This window comes from Gambusia affinis, linkage group LG15, assembly GCF_019740435.1.
Source record: "Gambusia affinis linkage group LG15, SWU_Gaff_1.0, whole genome shotgun sequence".
Taxonomy (NCBI): domain Eukaryota; kingdom Metazoa; phylum Chordata; class Actinopteri; order Cyprinodontiformes; family Poeciliidae; genus Gambusia; species Gambusia affinis.
Genome location: NC_057882.1, coordinates 17651598 through 17668936, shown reverse-complemented (window position 1 = coordinate 17668936; position 17339 = coordinate 17651598). Strand labels below are relative to the sequence as shown.

The following is a 17339-nucleotide window of genomic DNA, read 5'->3' as shown; positions in this document are numbered from 1 at the left end:
ATTTATTTATTTATTTATTTATTTATTTATTTATTTATTTATTTATTTATTTATTTATTTATTTTAAAAAAGAAACATGAAGTGTATCATATCATATTGGTCCTACCAGAAGATGGCAGCAGTGAAGGATTTTTTTTTTTCTGTTGTTTCCATTATTTCTATGCGCAAAATGCCTGGACATGTCTACAGCACTTTTTTCTTCAGCACCCTACATTACTGAGTAATGCAAATAACCCTTTTACATGCCAATTTGTCCACGAACTTGCTTGAATTTTCTGAAAACCAATGTTGGTTGCTCCCTCTAGTGGTCAGGAACGGTATTGGACATGTAAGAGTCCTTAAGAAACCGACAACCTTGAGACAGAGGAGATGCAGTTCAACCAAGTCTTTATTACAAATACAATACAATATTCCAATTTTAGTTTTTGCATTTAATTCTGTATTAGGCAACCAGATCAACCTGATTTAAATACATTGCTTAAAAATTTTATTATTATTACATGTTACATATTGCTTGAGGAATCTCTATTAAAACAGCACCTGTTCTCCCACAGCTTTAGAAAATAAACACAATATAAAATGTCCCTTTATGTTTATAGCTTAGAAACCAGAATGTTTTTTTTTTCTGGAGGCTGAGAAGCCCACCTGCTACTTTTAAGATAAATCTTTCATCCTAATATGTCAAAGGTCAAAGCTCAGTCCTAAATTGTGCTTGGTGAGTCTCTGGCACCAAAGAGTCTCTTAGGGCAATAGTTGAAGTTGAAGACCTAAAACAAAGATTTGTAGCTTTCATCCATCCATTTTCTGTACACTCTTATCCCTTAGAGGTGTCAAGAGGTGCTGGTGCCTATCTCCAACTAAAGTTCCAGGCGAGAGGCGGGGTCACCCTGGACAGGTCGCCAGTCTGTCGTGGGGCACCACAGAGACATACAGGACACACAACCATGCACACACACAATTTAGAGAGACCAATTAACCTACCTGTCATGTTTTTGGACTATGGGAAGAAGCCAGAATACCCAGAGAGAACCCACACATACACAGGGAGAACATGCAAACTCTGTGCAGAAAGACCCTGGGCTGGGAATCGAACCCAGGACCTTCTTGCTGCAAGGCAACAGCTCTACCAACTGCGCAGCCCCGATTTGTAGTTTCCCATATTCTAAAACTGTACAGTTAATGTCGCATCCCCCCCTTCAGTTTCATGAAGAATTTTTTTCGATTGAACCTAAAAAACAAAATGCTTTCCAATGAAGACAGAATTAACAGGAAAACCGGTTAGGTGCATATATGACTGCATATCTCTAGCATCTGGCCTGCATATGCTGCTTCTCTTCACTACACTTGATGTAATGTGGAGGCGGCAGAGAACGCTGACTGATAAGGATTTGTTTACAAAGCAACTTATTTACACTGCATCTGACCTGATATCACAGTGAAAAAATAAAACCATTTTCATATGAAATCCCCTCCTTGTCCACAGTTTTCAATGTGGAAGGCCAGTTCTCACCGCAGCTTCTTTTACTGTGGGTTTGTGTGGTTAGGTAGAGAGGTGGGGGTTCACCTAAAGTTTTTTTTTTCCCTTCTGCCTGAGGAAAGCCCCCTACAGCCCCTGCCGGGCAGCTTCACTTTGACCACTGGCTTCAATCCCATCCACAGGGTTTGTTTTACTTCTGTTGGCTTGTGATAAAGACCAGCTCCGGTGGATGACAAAATCTGTTTTCTGCGTGTGTTCTTGGTTCTGTTTATGCTGAGAAAAGGAGCAGACTAGACACCAGTAGACAGTGGAGGTTCTGTGTGATGACTTGAGGTCGGTTTTGTGGGGGGGTTTTTTCACCCTCCACCCCCCAATCATTCTGCATATCAACACACTGTTTTGTGTCCCTGTGCTCAGTGTGAAGAGTCAGTCCCTTAGGGCTGATGACTGAAGGAGTAGGCGATTTCAGTTTACTTCTGTTTTATCTGAATGCATGTGTGGGCTGCAGGACTGGGGTCTTTCTGCATAGAGTTTGAACGTTCTCCCTGTGCATGTGTGGGTTTTCTCTGGGTACTCTGGTTTCCTTTCACAGTCCAAAATCATGACTGTTTGGTTAACTGGCATCTCTAAATTGTCACGAAGTGTGTGTCTCTGTGTTGCCAGGCACTGGACTGGCAAGGAATTATCCCGCCAGTATGTTATGATAGCATGAGAGAGATAACCTGTGAAACAAATCGAGTTCACAGTTAGAAACAACCAATCAGAGCCAGGAGGAAGGTCTTAGCGATGTCAATCATCCTCTTGTGCACGATGCTCTAACTGTGCCCCTACACAGTACGTAAAGGTTAATGGTTGAGAAACAACTTAATGTTACATCGTCTTCCTCTGGGTGGCATGTTTTCTACCTCGTACCTTTACAGCAGGCTCCTCTTAAGGAGAAGGAGCTGTAGCAAAAGGGAGGGTGTAAGCAGCATGCATACAAGGGCGGTTGACAGTGCAAAGACCCTCCTCCTGGCTCTCATTGAATCTCAGCTTTTGACCGTATGTGGTGGATTCTGTAGATAGCAGTGGGACCGCAGGGAGAAGGCATAGGAGCCTCTCATACTGTCACAACATAGTGGCTGTTTTAAAAAATATAGAAGAAAAATAAAATAAAATAAAAATATATACATATATTTGAAAAGCTACCTACTGCAGTTCTAAAGCAACACTTACTGCTGTGAGCACATCCTTGCAAATTATATTTTAAATACCAACGCTCACTGGGTCTTTTCTGGTTAAATGAAGTAGTAATAAATAAATAAACGTGCCTCCACATGGATCAGTGGTGAAACATGCACACCATTTGCAGAGGCTACCGTCTGCAATGCAGTGGTCCCTGGTTCGACTCCCAGCCACAGATCATAAGCTGCATGTCCTCTCTGGCTGTTAGTGAATAAAATCCACCAGTGCCACAAAACACTTTATATAAAGCCATGTGCTTTTAAACACATGGTTAAATAGAGCCATAAAATCTTCTGGGCGGAATAGACACCAACTTTGAAAATCACATGATCAACTACATTTTGTAGCACCCATCCATTAAGTTAGCAGCAGTTTAAGCATAAAAGCCCAGAATTCCCTCTTCCCAGCCCTACCAGCTCCTTTGGAGGAATCCCAAGGCGTTCCCAGGCTTGAGAAACACAGTCCCTCCAGCGTGGGTCTTCCTCTCGGTGGGATGTGCCAGGAACACCTCACCAGGGAGGCGTCCAGGAGGCATCCCATAACCAGATGCCCGTTTGTTGTTGTTTTATTTTTTTTTATTCGTTTACATTTAGTCGTCTTTTATAATCTTCACGAAGCACTTCCATCTCCTTGTTGAAGAAAAATACATGAAATTACACACAGGTGGAGTCCTTTTACTAAGCAGGTGGGGGTCTGGAAGCAATTTGTGGCGTTGAATTTTATTCGGATGTATCAAAGTTGTGGCAACTGTTTTAGTGCATGGCTGACTTTTCAGAGTTTTATTTGTAAAAAAAAAAAAAGAAAATAAATCCCAATTTTGCATCCCTTTCCACCCTTATCAACGTTATTTGCTACTCAATACAGAAATATCACGTAAAATCCCCATCCACAAAAAAAAAAAAATAGCTCTCAGTTTGTGAATGTTTGGACTTGCAGGCTGGAGAGACTCGATGTGGCGATGATAATGGATGTTGCTCAACATCAAAGCTGCAGTCAAAAACAGGGGGTATGAAGTGCTGGGGAGGGTCAGGTGAGGTTGTTGGAGCAGTAAAAGTCCTCTGGTGAAGTAGCACTGCAGGAAAGCCTTTCCAGATGATCTGCATGGGAGCACAGCATGTTCGTTGTGGAGTCTGGTTTTGTTTGCTCTTTGTGGTTGTTTGCAGCATGTTGATGGGCAGGTAGGATACAAACAGACTGTGCACAGTAAACAAGTTTCATGCACAGTGTGCGCAGAGCCCTAAAATTATACCTGATGCCACAGAGGCCGAGAGCTTAAGGTGGTAAGAGTAATGTCATATGGGGCTTTGATGTCAACACATAAGGCACAGGAACACTTCTGACAGAATCCTGACTGTAATTTGTTTGACATATAATAATAATAATAATAATAATAATAATAATAATAATAATAATAATAATAATAATAATAATAATAATAATAATAATAATAATAATAATAATAATAATAATAATAATAATAAAAACACAACACTGAGTTCAGAATGTTGGGTTTTTTTTTATCACATTGTTGAGCAAGGATTTACGATCACTTCAACAAGTTGTCAGTTTTCTTTTGTCTCCATTAGCACCGCAGTTGGGTGTTTCCAGGATCATCTCAAATTTACTGTGTTCTTCATTGGCAAGCTCACACAGTACACCCTGGTTTAACAAAATAATCACAACAATGGGAGCCATGCTGTGTTAGCTTTCCACAAAAAGAACCCAGATCAGAGCTTCAGAGACTAACACACACGCACACACCCACACACACGCACAGAAACAGAAAAAATGTACCCCTCGTGTCACACTTCTACAGGGTTGGTGTTTAGGTGCACAACTTACATTGGGGACATCCTGTACCCAACCACGCACCAGAACATTTTGTTCCTGCCTTAACAACAGATTCTGTGCACTACCCATAGTGTTCTCTGAGGAAGTATGTATGGGACTGAAAGAAGAACATGTGCATGTCAGTAAATACAAGCATGTAGTTTAATTCAACTTGTTTTAATTTAGCAATTCAGTTCCCTTCAACTCACACATTACGTAGATTTATCAGAGAGTGATATATTTCAAGAGTTGATCTATGTTACTTTTGATGAACATGGTTTCCAGCTAATGATCGGTGGCGGTTTCTGATATAGGGGGACATGGGCAACTGCCCAGGATGGCATCTTGTCAGGGACGGCACCTCCTCAACCTCTGTTTCTTTGATTATACTAGTAAAGCAGATTTGAAAAAAAGAGATTTTGTTTGCTAGTTTGTTTTGATAATAGTAGTAGTTGTATAATAGTTACTGAAGAAGGTACACATTTCTGGCAGGGTGGGGTGGTACCAAGTCTTGTTGGAAAATGGAAATCAGCATCTCTATAACTTTTCCTGGTTCTCCTCTTTCTGTGGAGTTGCTAAAAACCCAATGGAACAACACTAGTATATGACACCCCAAGTCATGACCCACTGTAGTGTTTTTCCTCTTAGCCCAGGTAGTGTTAATGAAATAGTCTGTCGCTGAGAAATTACAGTATTTTATGATTTCCTTGGAGGTGTCAGTGATTGGTTTTATGTAAGAGTAGAAACATTTTGGGAGCTGCAACCCATAATCAAAAAAAAATGACAGTAATAAACCGATACTAGATTTTAAAATATTGGCCCTTTTCATCCATTTATAGAGAGCATAGCCTAAAAACTCTCCCATACTGCATCTGAAGCGCAGAAATCGTCTCTCATTGACGTAGTCATTTGACGAAGATTGCGTCTTCTTGTTCTGAAGGAGGAGTCCTCCTCCACTTCTCGACTCCAGGCCCAGGTCATTTCCCACAGAGCTCTGTGCTATGTGTTGTCTGATAAGACAGGCGTCTGTGGGTGTGTTTTATCTGAAAATGTGCTCAACCTTCAGTGTTGTCTGCTGCCTCTATCCGGTTTTCGTATCTGCAGCCAACAGGAATAATTGTTTGCTTACTAGAAGCAATGAGGAATAACATACATTTGTACGATTCTTCACAAAATTCTTACAATTGTCAGTGACTAAAATCTCCTGGATGGAAACTGTGAAGTCTTTGTCCATGGAGGAGGTTCTCTGCAGAAAGATGTGGGGCTCTGTCCTTGACCGTTTTGTTGTGCCTATAGGATTAGGGCGTGATGTATACTGGAGCAGACGGGGTGTACCCAGGTGGTTTGCGCTGTGTGTGCAAATATTAACGTCTTGCAACGAGGTGACTGACTGTTGACTGTTCAGATGAAGTATGCCAAGCTTTCCTCTCACCAGTCTGGGCAGCTCCTCCAAGGGAAACCCAAGGTGTTACCAAACCGATGTGAGAAACACGATCCCTCCAGCTCCTGGGTCTTCCTCTGGATCTCCTCCCAAAGGAATGTGACTGGAGTAGGGTAGTATCCAAATGGCCAAGCCACCTCAACTGACTCCTAACCAAACTTCTCACCTATGGTAGAGCCCATACACAAAGTAAACTCATCTTGGCTCCTTGTATCCATGATCTCGTTCTTTCCGTTGCTACCCAAATCTTGCGATCATAGACAAGGAAAAGAACAGCTGTTTGCTTCGGATTTAAGGTTGTAAAGCTGTTGATTACGGTCTAACGTAGCTAACAGAACCTCATCATTTGCAAAAAGCAGAGACCCAATGCTAGGGCCACCAAAAAGAGAACCGAACCAAGCTTCGACATTGATCGTACAGGGACATAAGACCCGTATCAAGAAATCTGGTAACCCGTACTCCTGAAGTACTCACCACAGGGCATATCAAATTCATGTAAACTGGTTGGATGAACTCCTATGAATCATCTAAGACTGCGGAAATGTACAAAGAGAACACTAGGTGATGCTAGAGCACCTGTTCTTTTGCCTCTAGACAAAAAGTGCCCTTTTGAAATACATATATATCGTAGAGTGTAGTGTGAGGCCTGTAATAAATCTCACCCTACTAAAGCAGCCAGCTGTTCCAACTGGCACATAAGGAGCTCCTTTTTTATACTTGAGCACCTGTCCCCCTCTCCAAAACTGTCCAAGACCCTGCTGAAGGTGTAGAGCTGGTAATGTGCTACACGGCTAGGTGGAAAAGCACACTGTTCCTTTTGAATCTGAGACTTGACTATCCGGTGGATCCTCCTGTCCAGAACCCCAGAATAGACCATACCCAGGAGACTAATATGACCTTTTCAATTATATTCTAATTTATTGAGATGAACTTGTGTCACCTACCAGCATCCAGTTGCACAGATTTATGTTTTGGTTTAATCGCGGGTCAATCTTTCAGGTTCCTTAGTGGAAGAAATCTGAAATATATACTTAAATAAATTCAGAATGAGTCTTTAACATTTTGGCAATGGATTTGTACATGTGGAGAAAGTGTTGGCATGAGACGAAATGGCAGTGTTGGAGAGCAAAATGAGAGCAAACAAAGGTGAATTGATCTAAAGTCATAAAAAACTAACTTTTGAATTTGTATTGATTACATTTTTCTGTAAGGTTCAAAATAAGAAATCCAAATACTCCAACTACAAAACAGTCCTACAACCAGGCGGCACGGCTGAGCGGAAGCCAGGGCTCAACGCCGGTAGCAACTGGTGAATCGAAAGGACAACAGAGGAAACGACAGACAAGACGCCAAATGAGACAGAACTGACAAGGACCCGATGAGGAACAAGGAACACAGGTGGGGTTAAATACACTGAGGGTAATCATGGAAACAAGACACACCTGGGAACAATCAAGAGGATACAGGACAACGCGGAGACTCAGAGACACAGAAACTCAAAATAAAGACAGATTCTGACACCATGTTAACATCCAGGCGCTAAATGGAATAGTAGAATCTGGTTAGATGTGCAAGGTTTGAGTTTTATCATTTGCTTCTCCCTTCTGAAAAAGAGGGTGGTTGTTCAATCTTTTCACATTTAGTTTTACTTTGACTCTGTTCATTTGATAGACAGGAGACATGTTGTGCTCACCTTTAAGTAATATTCTATCCTGCTAGTGCAAGAAAATGTAGCTTTATGACTGTTAAATATCCACCGTTTTGAGGTCGGTCACAGTTATTCTGGGTCAATCAAGGATCACAATCGGTCCTATTTCAGAGTCAAATGGCCCAAACCTCGAATGGGAACCCACAACCAATTAAAATAGGGAGTAGAATAATATTTTTAAAATGGAAAATACAATTAAGGTAACATTGAGATGAAATAGTACAGCTTAAGAGTGTGAAATAGAAGATGGAGGAAATGAAATTGGAATGTTTTGGTAAGAAATGGAGGTATGACTTTGTAAAGGGGCTCAACAACTCAGAACCGTCAAAAAAAAACTTTGGACGAAACTTTTAAATTGCTACTAGTTGAATTGTCATGAAAAAAACAACAACTTAAGTTTTAAGGGGCAGTAATATGTAACATTCCAGCACATAGTGCGACTTTATAGTAAGTAACTTTGTTACCTTCAGTTGTTATAAAAATGCAATATTTAACTTCTCTCTTTAAAAACTGCTGCTCTTTCTGAAACTCTGCCTTCAGAAAGTCATCGCAACATCCTGATGACATTATGCCTCTATTAACCCTTTAACATTTCTACCAGCATTGCACTAATAAGCAGCTGGCTAGTCTGAAGGAGCTGAGCAGGGTAGTCCTGCGAGAGTGGCTTGGAAACTGCAGTGCTGAAGAGGAGCTTTGTCGTCGAAGGCGGCGCTCGGTTCCCCCAGACGTTGTGCACAGTTGAATGGTTGCCACAGGAGATTAAAGGATTTCTCAAACATGCTTGAAAAAAATCAAAGCAACACTCCAGGTATGTTTTTGATTATAACAAGTCAAATCATGTAGCTCAAAAAAGTTGATTTTACACAATGCCCCTTAAAATCAGACAACCTGTTTTGCTTTTTGAACCTTTTCGCAGGTTGACGCTTGTCTTAATGTTGACAATCAATATAATGTTCCCCAAACCCGCCATAAATCAAGGTGCTTCTCACATGTTCGCTATGCAGCTACCGGTGGTTATTCCACTTCATTCCGGCCTTGCCTAATTTGCGTAGGAAAGCAGAGAAAGAACACACTGGTTGGTATGCTTGGAAGGTAGTGTGCTGCATTCCTGAGTAATATTTTGAAGATGGCATCATGTCATGACACAGAACCCCGAGATGATGTGCAAAGCTGTGCGTAAGCAAAACCTGAGGAGAAGCTGCTGCAGAGGTGAATCGCTGCTGTCAGATAGTATGCATTCCATGAGCTTACTCAGAGTTTCTCACGTCCAAGAGCCGTGTTATTCCTAGGCAAATATCTACAATTCTACACCCACCCCACTCCCAGGCATGCTGCACCTTGTTGAGCTCGCCGAGCACCAGTCACGTTCCCTCTGAGTGTTTAACACACCCAAATGACATCAACGCATAAAAGGTAAGCTGGCAGTAAACAAAGATTGAAAATAAAATGACTAAAATTTATGCAAATCTTTTCAACACTCCTCTCAGCCTTGTTGTGACACGTCGGCTTACAAGCTAGGAAACTTCTTTTTAATAAGTTTTGTCAAGTTTTCTGGCCTCTACAAATCACCTTAGCTTCTGCCCAAACTTGACAAGGGCTTGCTCCCATCAAAGAAATCCAGGACCAACGCTTCTCAGTGTCATCTTTTCATTTTATTTCTCTTTAAATCACTGTACTTTCCAATACATGACACCCAAGCAGGTTGAAAACCTACAAACAAACAAATTACAAATTACTTTTAAGTCATCAAAAAAAATAAAAAAAAATAAACTACTTTCATTAATCCATTTTTGTAAAGCCAGCTAAGTCCTCCAAATACAGGTTTAAAGTTCAGTTCCTACCAGTGGTGTTTCTGCAGGAGCTTAAAGATGAGGTCTTTGTTTGTAGAGATTATTTCAACACAGGTGTGCTGAGTTGCCTTATAGGCTCTTGAAGGCCTGAGTGAGAGACGGGTGTGCTTGATTTTCTGTGAGCCACGTGCCAGCTGGGTGGAGATGGTACTGCACTCACACAAATACACCATTTGCTGTTTTAACTTGACAAGTTTTATCCATCATTTTTAATGCAGCACACAACCTGTGGGGGTATTGTAGGTGCACACACCTTTGTTGAAATGAAAGTTGATTTTTTTTTTTTTTTTTTTTGCAATGTAAGAAAAAAAAAACTACAAACTTATTTAATGTTTATTGATCATTTTAATACTGGCACTGGATAAAATGCCATGTCTGTTACTGGTTTACACACTTGTTGACTGTATGATGTGTTTATGATGTTTTTACGTTTTTTTGGTGTAAAGCACTTTAAATTGTGCTGTTATTGAAATGTGCTATGAAGATAAACGTGATTGGTTGAAATCTGTTATGAGTGCAAATGTAAAGAATTTAAACAAAAAAAAAAAAAAAAAAAAGTGAATAAGTAAAACAAATACTTTATGACTCGGTTCCAGCATTCAGCCTTCTTAAATTTAAAATCAGTTGTCGTAAGTCTCATTAAACTCAAATAAACTGACCTTGAAGGATTTTCCTGATTTAACCACATTTTAGTTAAAGCCATGAAGATTCAAAGAGTCAGAAGGAGCTGATATTACCAATGAATCAGTGATGGCTTAATCAAAAACTAAGCTTAGCAGAAAACCTGTGGTTTCACATGAAGTCGGGGTTGTGGACAAGAGAAGTTATGAAAATCTGATGAAGAATGTTTGCTCTGCATGTTAGGTGTATATAAATGGGTTGTTGATTCCAACTAAACACAACTGAATCAAAAGGTGCTTCAAACAAAGTGTCAATGCATCTTTTTAATTCTTCCTTTTCTCTGACAGATTGATTCATTGGTCTGTTGAGTTGTATGGAATAAACCTCCTGCTATAAGTAGGAGGGGGGGAAAAAGTTGAAATGGTTTATCGTCGCCTCATTTATTTCCCGTCAAAGAAAGCAGCCATTTTGCCTATTTTTATCTACTAAAGTAATTATTACTGTCATGTTTCTTTAAATCTGCCCTGTGGTTCCATGGTTTTTCCGAACGTCAGCTGCAACTGCAGTTGTTCTCAAGTTTTGAAAGACCTGCATAAAATACCCCAGCAGCGCCTCTTGGCACCAGGCACTAAAGCGTCTGCCATACTGGTTTCGTGTGGACAGGAAGAGCAGAGGGTTCTGCCAAACTATGCTGTTAAAATACCCACACATCATGGGTTATTTCTGCTCAACACGGACGGATGTGTTTTCATGTGTCCAACTAGATCCAACACACGCAACGTCATATCCCAGTTATGCTTTGAATGGCTGCGTTTAAATCTTCAACAAGGGGCCAAAGTGGCTGCTGATATGTTTGGTAGTCAATCTATCATTGTGAGGAGACCTTGTGATGTGATTAAAAGAAGCTCTCCTCTCCCAGATGAAGTGAATCACGATGGGTATGAAGCTGCTGATAAGCCTGTTTGATCTTGCCATGCCAAAGCCACAAGAAAGGAAGCAAAGGCCTTTAGAGTCGGGTCTCTGCGCTAACCACAGTTATGATGAACGAGTGCTTACAGGCATGTGTTTAACACAGGGGAACAGATAAGTCAGGCAGTTTTTAATCCCAGTGATGAGACGCCTCATGGTTTAAGCTGGGTGGTTTTTACTGATTTGGTTTTTTTTTTTGGGTTTTTTTTTATAAACCCCAATTAAACACAAACTCGTGAAATGTTCCTCAAAAACAAACACAGTACATTTCAGACTTGTGTTGTTTAAATTTGGTCACATTTTGCTTAAGTAACAGCCAAAAAAAAAAAAAAAAGTCTTTGCGTTGTGTCTGTATTCAACCAACATATAAATTATGGATAATTCCAAAGAGAGACCAAAAAAAAAAAAAAGAAAAGAGAAAAGGTTTCGTTTTTGGTTTTTCTACAAAAAAAAAAATAAAAACAGTCCAGTGTGCGTTGGTTTTCAGACTAAATGCCGCCTTTTAATGCTATTACAGCTGCAAGTCGTTGGTGTCTCCACCAGCTTTGCATACCTGGAGACAAAAATGTTTGCTCATTCTTCTTCAATAAACATCTCAATCTCAGTCGGGGGGATAGAGAACATCTGGTGACACCAGCTTTCGTTCGGGTCTGGACTGGGCCATGTTCTAACGCATGAACGTGTCTCGATCTAAACCATTGCGTCATGGTTTACCATGGCACAATGGCTGAAGGTTTGGGGTCGTTGCTCTGCTAGAAGCAGAACCTACACTCCAGTCTCAATCATTAGCCTCCCGGGATTCCACTGTTTTTTAGCTAACAAATTTTAAAACCACAGGTGTTTTTTTTCTCCTTCTCCACTTTACAATTGTGTCATGTTTTGTGTTGGTCTGTCACATCAAATTCAAACAAAAACACCTGGAGTTATGTGACTGGAACATGACAAAATCTCTAAAGGTTTGTCTTCACTGTAAAAATACATTTTACCACATAACTTTTGTCTAGTTTTTAATTAATATATCTTATACGATACACCTACATGAGAAATTAACTTTCAATAACTTTTCAGTAAGATACAGGAACATGTTTTACATAAATAACAAATTAACTAAATCTTTAATCTCATTGTACATGTGCATAGTGACAAACAATACATTCATTCATCACAATTCCTTAATGTAAAGAAGTATTAGTTTCACTGGCAGATTGTTTTCACTTATAAAAAGTTCTGACTTTTTATAAATCTGCCAGTGGAGCTGGTACTTTATTATTAATTATTATTATTATTATTATTATTATTATTATTATTATTATTAAGGAAATACTGACAAGCTACTACATCCTGCTAAGAAAAGTTACTTGTGAGTTAGTTTTGTCTTATTTCAAGTTTACTAAGATATTTGCACTTAAAACAATAAAAAAGAATACTTTGTGAGTTTTCATATTTTTGCAGTGTTATGTTTGTCTTGTAGTTTGATCATTTCTGAATGATTATTCCTCTTTTCTATTGGTGTTGTCAATACTAATTTCTGTTGCTAAGTTAATTATTGTTAACATTCTTTATTTATCCCAAAGAGGAATGAAATGTCGTGTATCTTGACATCTAAGTATCTTGAAGAAGTTGTGATGCAGTGGGCTCAAAGGATTTCCAGTAGCAGCCAATGTTACGTCAAATGTAAGGAAGCCTCTGACTCAACGAGTGTTATAAACTTGATTTCCGCTCCGCAGAGACGATATTCCAAAGTAACATGTCCTGGATGAAACCATCTGTTGTTGGCAAGCACTGCTAATCCACCTGATTTGCTGTTGCTGCTCCTCTTTGCAAATGTTTACCTGCATAGAAAGTCAGGAAAAGGGATGTTGAAGTCTAGGATAATCCTCGCCCATGATTGATGTGAGAAATGGTATGAACTTTCTCCTTCTCTTGCTGCTCGTTTAACTCTTTACTCTAATTGACAGTCCTAAAAATCAGACTGTGCTGGTTGGACATAAAGAAATAAAGTGTATACACTGATAAAATTGATACTCCAAAAGTTAAAAGCCTTCCACACATTTCAGCTGCACATTAGTTCATAACCAGATCAGATCGCCAAATGTTAACTTTAACTTTGATTTAAAGTTTGAAATGAAAAATAAAACTTTTTTGATTTCTATGTCTAAATTTTTTTTATCTCCATGAACTGGGACTGTTTAGTGGGAAAGCATCTCACTGCTACTCACAAAAACAAAGAAGCTTAATGTGATTTTTTTATTAAAAAAAAAAAAAAAAAAAAAAAAAAAAAGACAAATCCACCCGGTCAGCATAATTTAATGAGACGGAGTGTGAAAGGGACTAAGTGGATAACCAAATGCAGAGTGGGTGGGCGGTGGATGAAGTCAGTGATATTTCAGCATCCCCCAGTGGTTAGCCTGCTAACGGGGAGGAGTAGGAGATGGGGGCGACAGTCATTCTGGAGGAGGGGGTCGTTATTACATTATTAGAATCTCAGTCCAGCTGCCTGTTTGAACAGGTATGATCTGAACGCTGGAGGGAGGGAAGAGCTCCAACAGGAGCCCCCAGAGGCAGGGCGGGGATGGGAGGGTGGGAACGGATCCATCTTCCCGGTGCTCTAGGTGCGGTCGATCTCGAAACAGCACAGATCGACCCCAGAACAGGTTCCACACATTGGACCGCAAGATACAGGGTGATGCTGCGCGGTTCCTAAACAAGTCTGGTCTGCAGTCAGGCGTAGCTGCGGCACGTACCATCAAGATTAGGACGTTTCCCTCATGCAAATGGGAATACCTGAGAAGAGGCTTCCAGTTTTACATGTAGAACTGCTCTAATTGTTTTATGGGTGTTTAGAAATACATTGTACATATATTGGTACAGATTTTATCAAGGTTTTTATCGTTATTTTAAAATAGTACTTTGTGTAAAAGGTTTTGATTCATTTCCTAATTTACCCCATTGGGTAAATTATAAGGTGATTATAAATAATTATATTATAATAATCCCTTATTATAAATAATAAGGGATATTGCCAAATATTTGATTAAAGCTGAATTGTTCCTGCTACATAACAGAAAATAGTGCAAAATTGTACAGATTTTCTTTTCTTTTTAATATATGAAATAAATACAGTGCTGCCATAATTCAGAACTAACAGCTAAGCTCTGGCTTGGATTCTGAAATGGAGATGATGTCAGCGCGGCAGGCGCAAACCAGTAACGTGATAACTGTTTGGATGTGAAACACTAGATGTGGAAACTGGAGTTGTGAGGGACTCACTATCCTCCCTATCCCTCTTTCTTGGCTGACATGTGAGATTCTTCAGAGGCTCCAGGGTCAGCGTGGACCCGGCAGTGTTGTCAAGACTCATCACATAAGAAACACAACACCACTCTTCTTTTCTTTTTTTTATTTCAGCTTTATTAAAGAGAAAAACAATAGCAAGACATAATGCACACAAGTTTAAATTATTATTATTATTATTTTACAGACATTCATCATAAACAGGAACTCACCCTGGAACATATGAACTGAATTTCTATACAAACACATTCAGGTTAGTCGTGCCAAAAGGGGCTCCCTCTTGGAACAGGACATCCTGAAACAGGCCAAGCAAAACATTCCTTATGACAGCAAGGCATTCCAGCTTAACTCAGTGATTTTACTTTTACAACCTAAAGAAAGTTCAATTTGTTTGCTCAAAAATGGCAGGGGAGGTCAGACTAATTTCAGATTTGTATATTTACTTACTTGTGGGTAAAAAAAAATTATTAAAAAAATAAATAAATAAACAGGGTTGTTCCAATAAAGTGCTACCTCGTACAAAAATGGGTATTGAGCAACAGAAGAAAGTTTTTATTGCAACAGAAGACGGAAGTGTTTTTTTAAAAAAAGGGGAAGGAGGAGGCCGGTTGAGCACTGCGTGTACTATACCTAAGGCTGGGTGTCACAATGTGATGTTTTGCAATGAGGTGTGTACTGTCTGGATTCACTGGAAATAAAAAAAAAAAAAAGAAAAAGCCAGAGTCAGCACGCACACACACACACACACACACACTAGCATCTGCATTCTCAAACACAGTTCCTCATATAAAGCCACATAAAAACCCTCAAAGACGTCAGCGTGGAGGAAATAAACAATAGAGCCACATCTCCGACGTTTCGCAAGCGGTTGGGGGGAAAGGGGAAGTGACATCGCGGGGCACACACCTCTGAATGGGAACTGATGCTAACTGAAACAATGATAAACCAACGAGGACGAGGAGGGAGGAGGAGGACACAACAGGATGCTGGTCAGATGAAAGAGCCCGAAATGTCAGACAGCCTACAGACTGTTGTCGCCTTGCAATCTTAACAGCCAACACCAGTCTGATAAGCTATCTGACAGGCCGAGAGAGTGACGGACATGCCTGAAGACGTATGCATGGACACACACAGAACAATGAATTTTAAAAAGAGAGAGAGAATCCTAATCCGACTTACCGTGATGGGAGGAAAAGAAAAAAAAAGAAAGAAAAAGGAGGACATGTGAATGTTCTCGACTAGAGCCGGTGCGGAGCACAGGGTTCAGCTCACCCAACAGTACCCCTCTGTTTTGAATCTACTCGAGTGATTCGTCTCCTGGCTCCGTGACTGAGGGGAGTGCAACGAGTTCATTCGAGGGTTCAGCTGAGGTAACGGCACAGACGCTTTTCACTGTGAGCTGGAGGGCTTTTTTTTCTCTCTCTCTCTCCTCCTCCTCCTCCTCCCTCCCTCCTGCTTGTGCCTGCGCTAGCGTCCCCGCTGCTCTCAGTCCAGCGTAGCACAGAGACAGAGGGAGAGGAAAACGCCACATTTCAATGGCGATTAACACAACGAAAAAAGAAAAAGACACATGAAAAAGGCAGTGGGGTAACAGTCGAGCCAGCTGACGTTATCCGACAAAGAAAGAAAAGCCCGGTGTCCTCCTTTTCGAACAAAAAGCTCCAAAGGACAAGAGGAGACAAAAAAAAAAAGAGAGAAGATTTCTCAGAACGGCTCTGAGGTAGCACGTCAGGTAGTAGCCTGCATGCGCTCACGAGCGGCTTTAATCCACAAAAAGACGAGGCGGCTTGCGCTAACGCGAACCGCTATCTTCATGTGACGCACAGACACGCTCACTCAGTTGTAGATCTGATTGAATATATATACGCGGCTGCATCTGGTAAAGTAGCCCCCCGGGCTGACTCATGCGCTCTCTTCCTGGAAGCAGAACAATGAGGGCAGACAAAGAGACCAGCAGGGGGTGATTCAAAACTGATTTATCATTACTTATCTAGAAGTACTAAAGCCCGCACAAAGGAAGAAGTCACCTATCTCGCCATGTGTAGCCTAAAAATATTCACTGACATCTCCACAGCTGCAAGACAAGAAGTGGAAATGATGCAGCTCTAAAGAAAACCTCGTTCTCTACGTTTCTTAGCTAATCAGCCAAAGCAGAACAACTTACAAAGCTGAAAGAGTATTCTAACTACTAAACAGTAAACACAGTTAGTATTTAAAACAATTCTACTGTTGAGATAAACTTGGGAAGACTTAGGGATACTTAAAAGCATGGATGTCTACGTAGAGTCACGCAAATCCCAAGCAAGCACCTACCTTTGAGGGGAAAAGACATAAATCACAAAGTAGCTATAATCACAAAGCTTTCATAAACTAGCGAATGGAAGTCCAAGTTCAAGATAAACATGTTGTTACAGAAGCAAGAGAGAAACCAGATGGGTCGGACTTTTTTTTTTTTTTTGATTGTTGCCTGGGATAATGACCGGGTATCAGCCAAAAGGGAGAGTAGACATGAAGGAAGGAGGGTTTGGAGCTTGGTGGTCCAACGCAATCCCCCCCACCCCCCGTTTGCCCCCGACTGGTCCTCACTCCGTCTTGCTGTCCAAGGACTTGTCGTGCCGCTTGCGCTTGGCGTAGCTCTGCGCCATGGAGTTGACAATGGAGCAGACAAAGAAGCATACCATGATGACCACAACCTTCTCGAAGAGCCACGAGAGCCAGTTCTCCTCCTGCCAGGAGCCACAGAGAAAGAGAGAGAGAGGAGAAGAGCTCGGTCAGTAAAAAGGAGGGCCACCCCTTTCTCCCCCCCACCCCCCACCAACACCACCACACGCAGCAGCACCCCCCACCCCTCCACTCCGCTCTTCCTCTCTGCTCCTGATGCTGTAGGCTAGGTGGGGATCCAGCTCCATGTGCAGGACAGATAGA

General features: G+C 40.9%; 1 protein-coding gene and 1 long non-coding RNA gene across 4 annotated transcripts in view; both read right to left on the bottom strand.

The window, feature by feature from the left end:
* Positions 1–3233: 3233 nt before the first annotated feature.
* The window catches only part of LOC122844971 (vacuole membrane protein 1-like), an 85850-nt gene continuing 71744 nt past the window's right edge, over positions 3234–17339 (bottom strand). For 2 of the 3 annotated variants that reach the window (XM_044140887.1, XM_044140888.1), the window contains exon 11: positions 3234–3798. In XM_044140887.1, the coding sequence (XP_043996822.1) occupies positions 3546–3798 (253 nt within the window). In that variant the 3' untranslated portion in view covers positions 3234–3545. Of the gene's footprint in view, positions 3799–14508; positions 17141–17339 lie in introns of those variants that run through there. The other variant, XM_044140886.1, reaches the window with a different exon arrangement.
* Positions 9340–9677, bottom strand: LOC122844973. Its single transcript, XR_006372958.1, has 2 exons — positions 9522–9677; positions 9340–9390 (listed from the first exon to the last, which is right to left on the bottom strand). It is a non-coding gene; the product is annotated as an uncharacterized LOC122844973 (long non-coding RNA).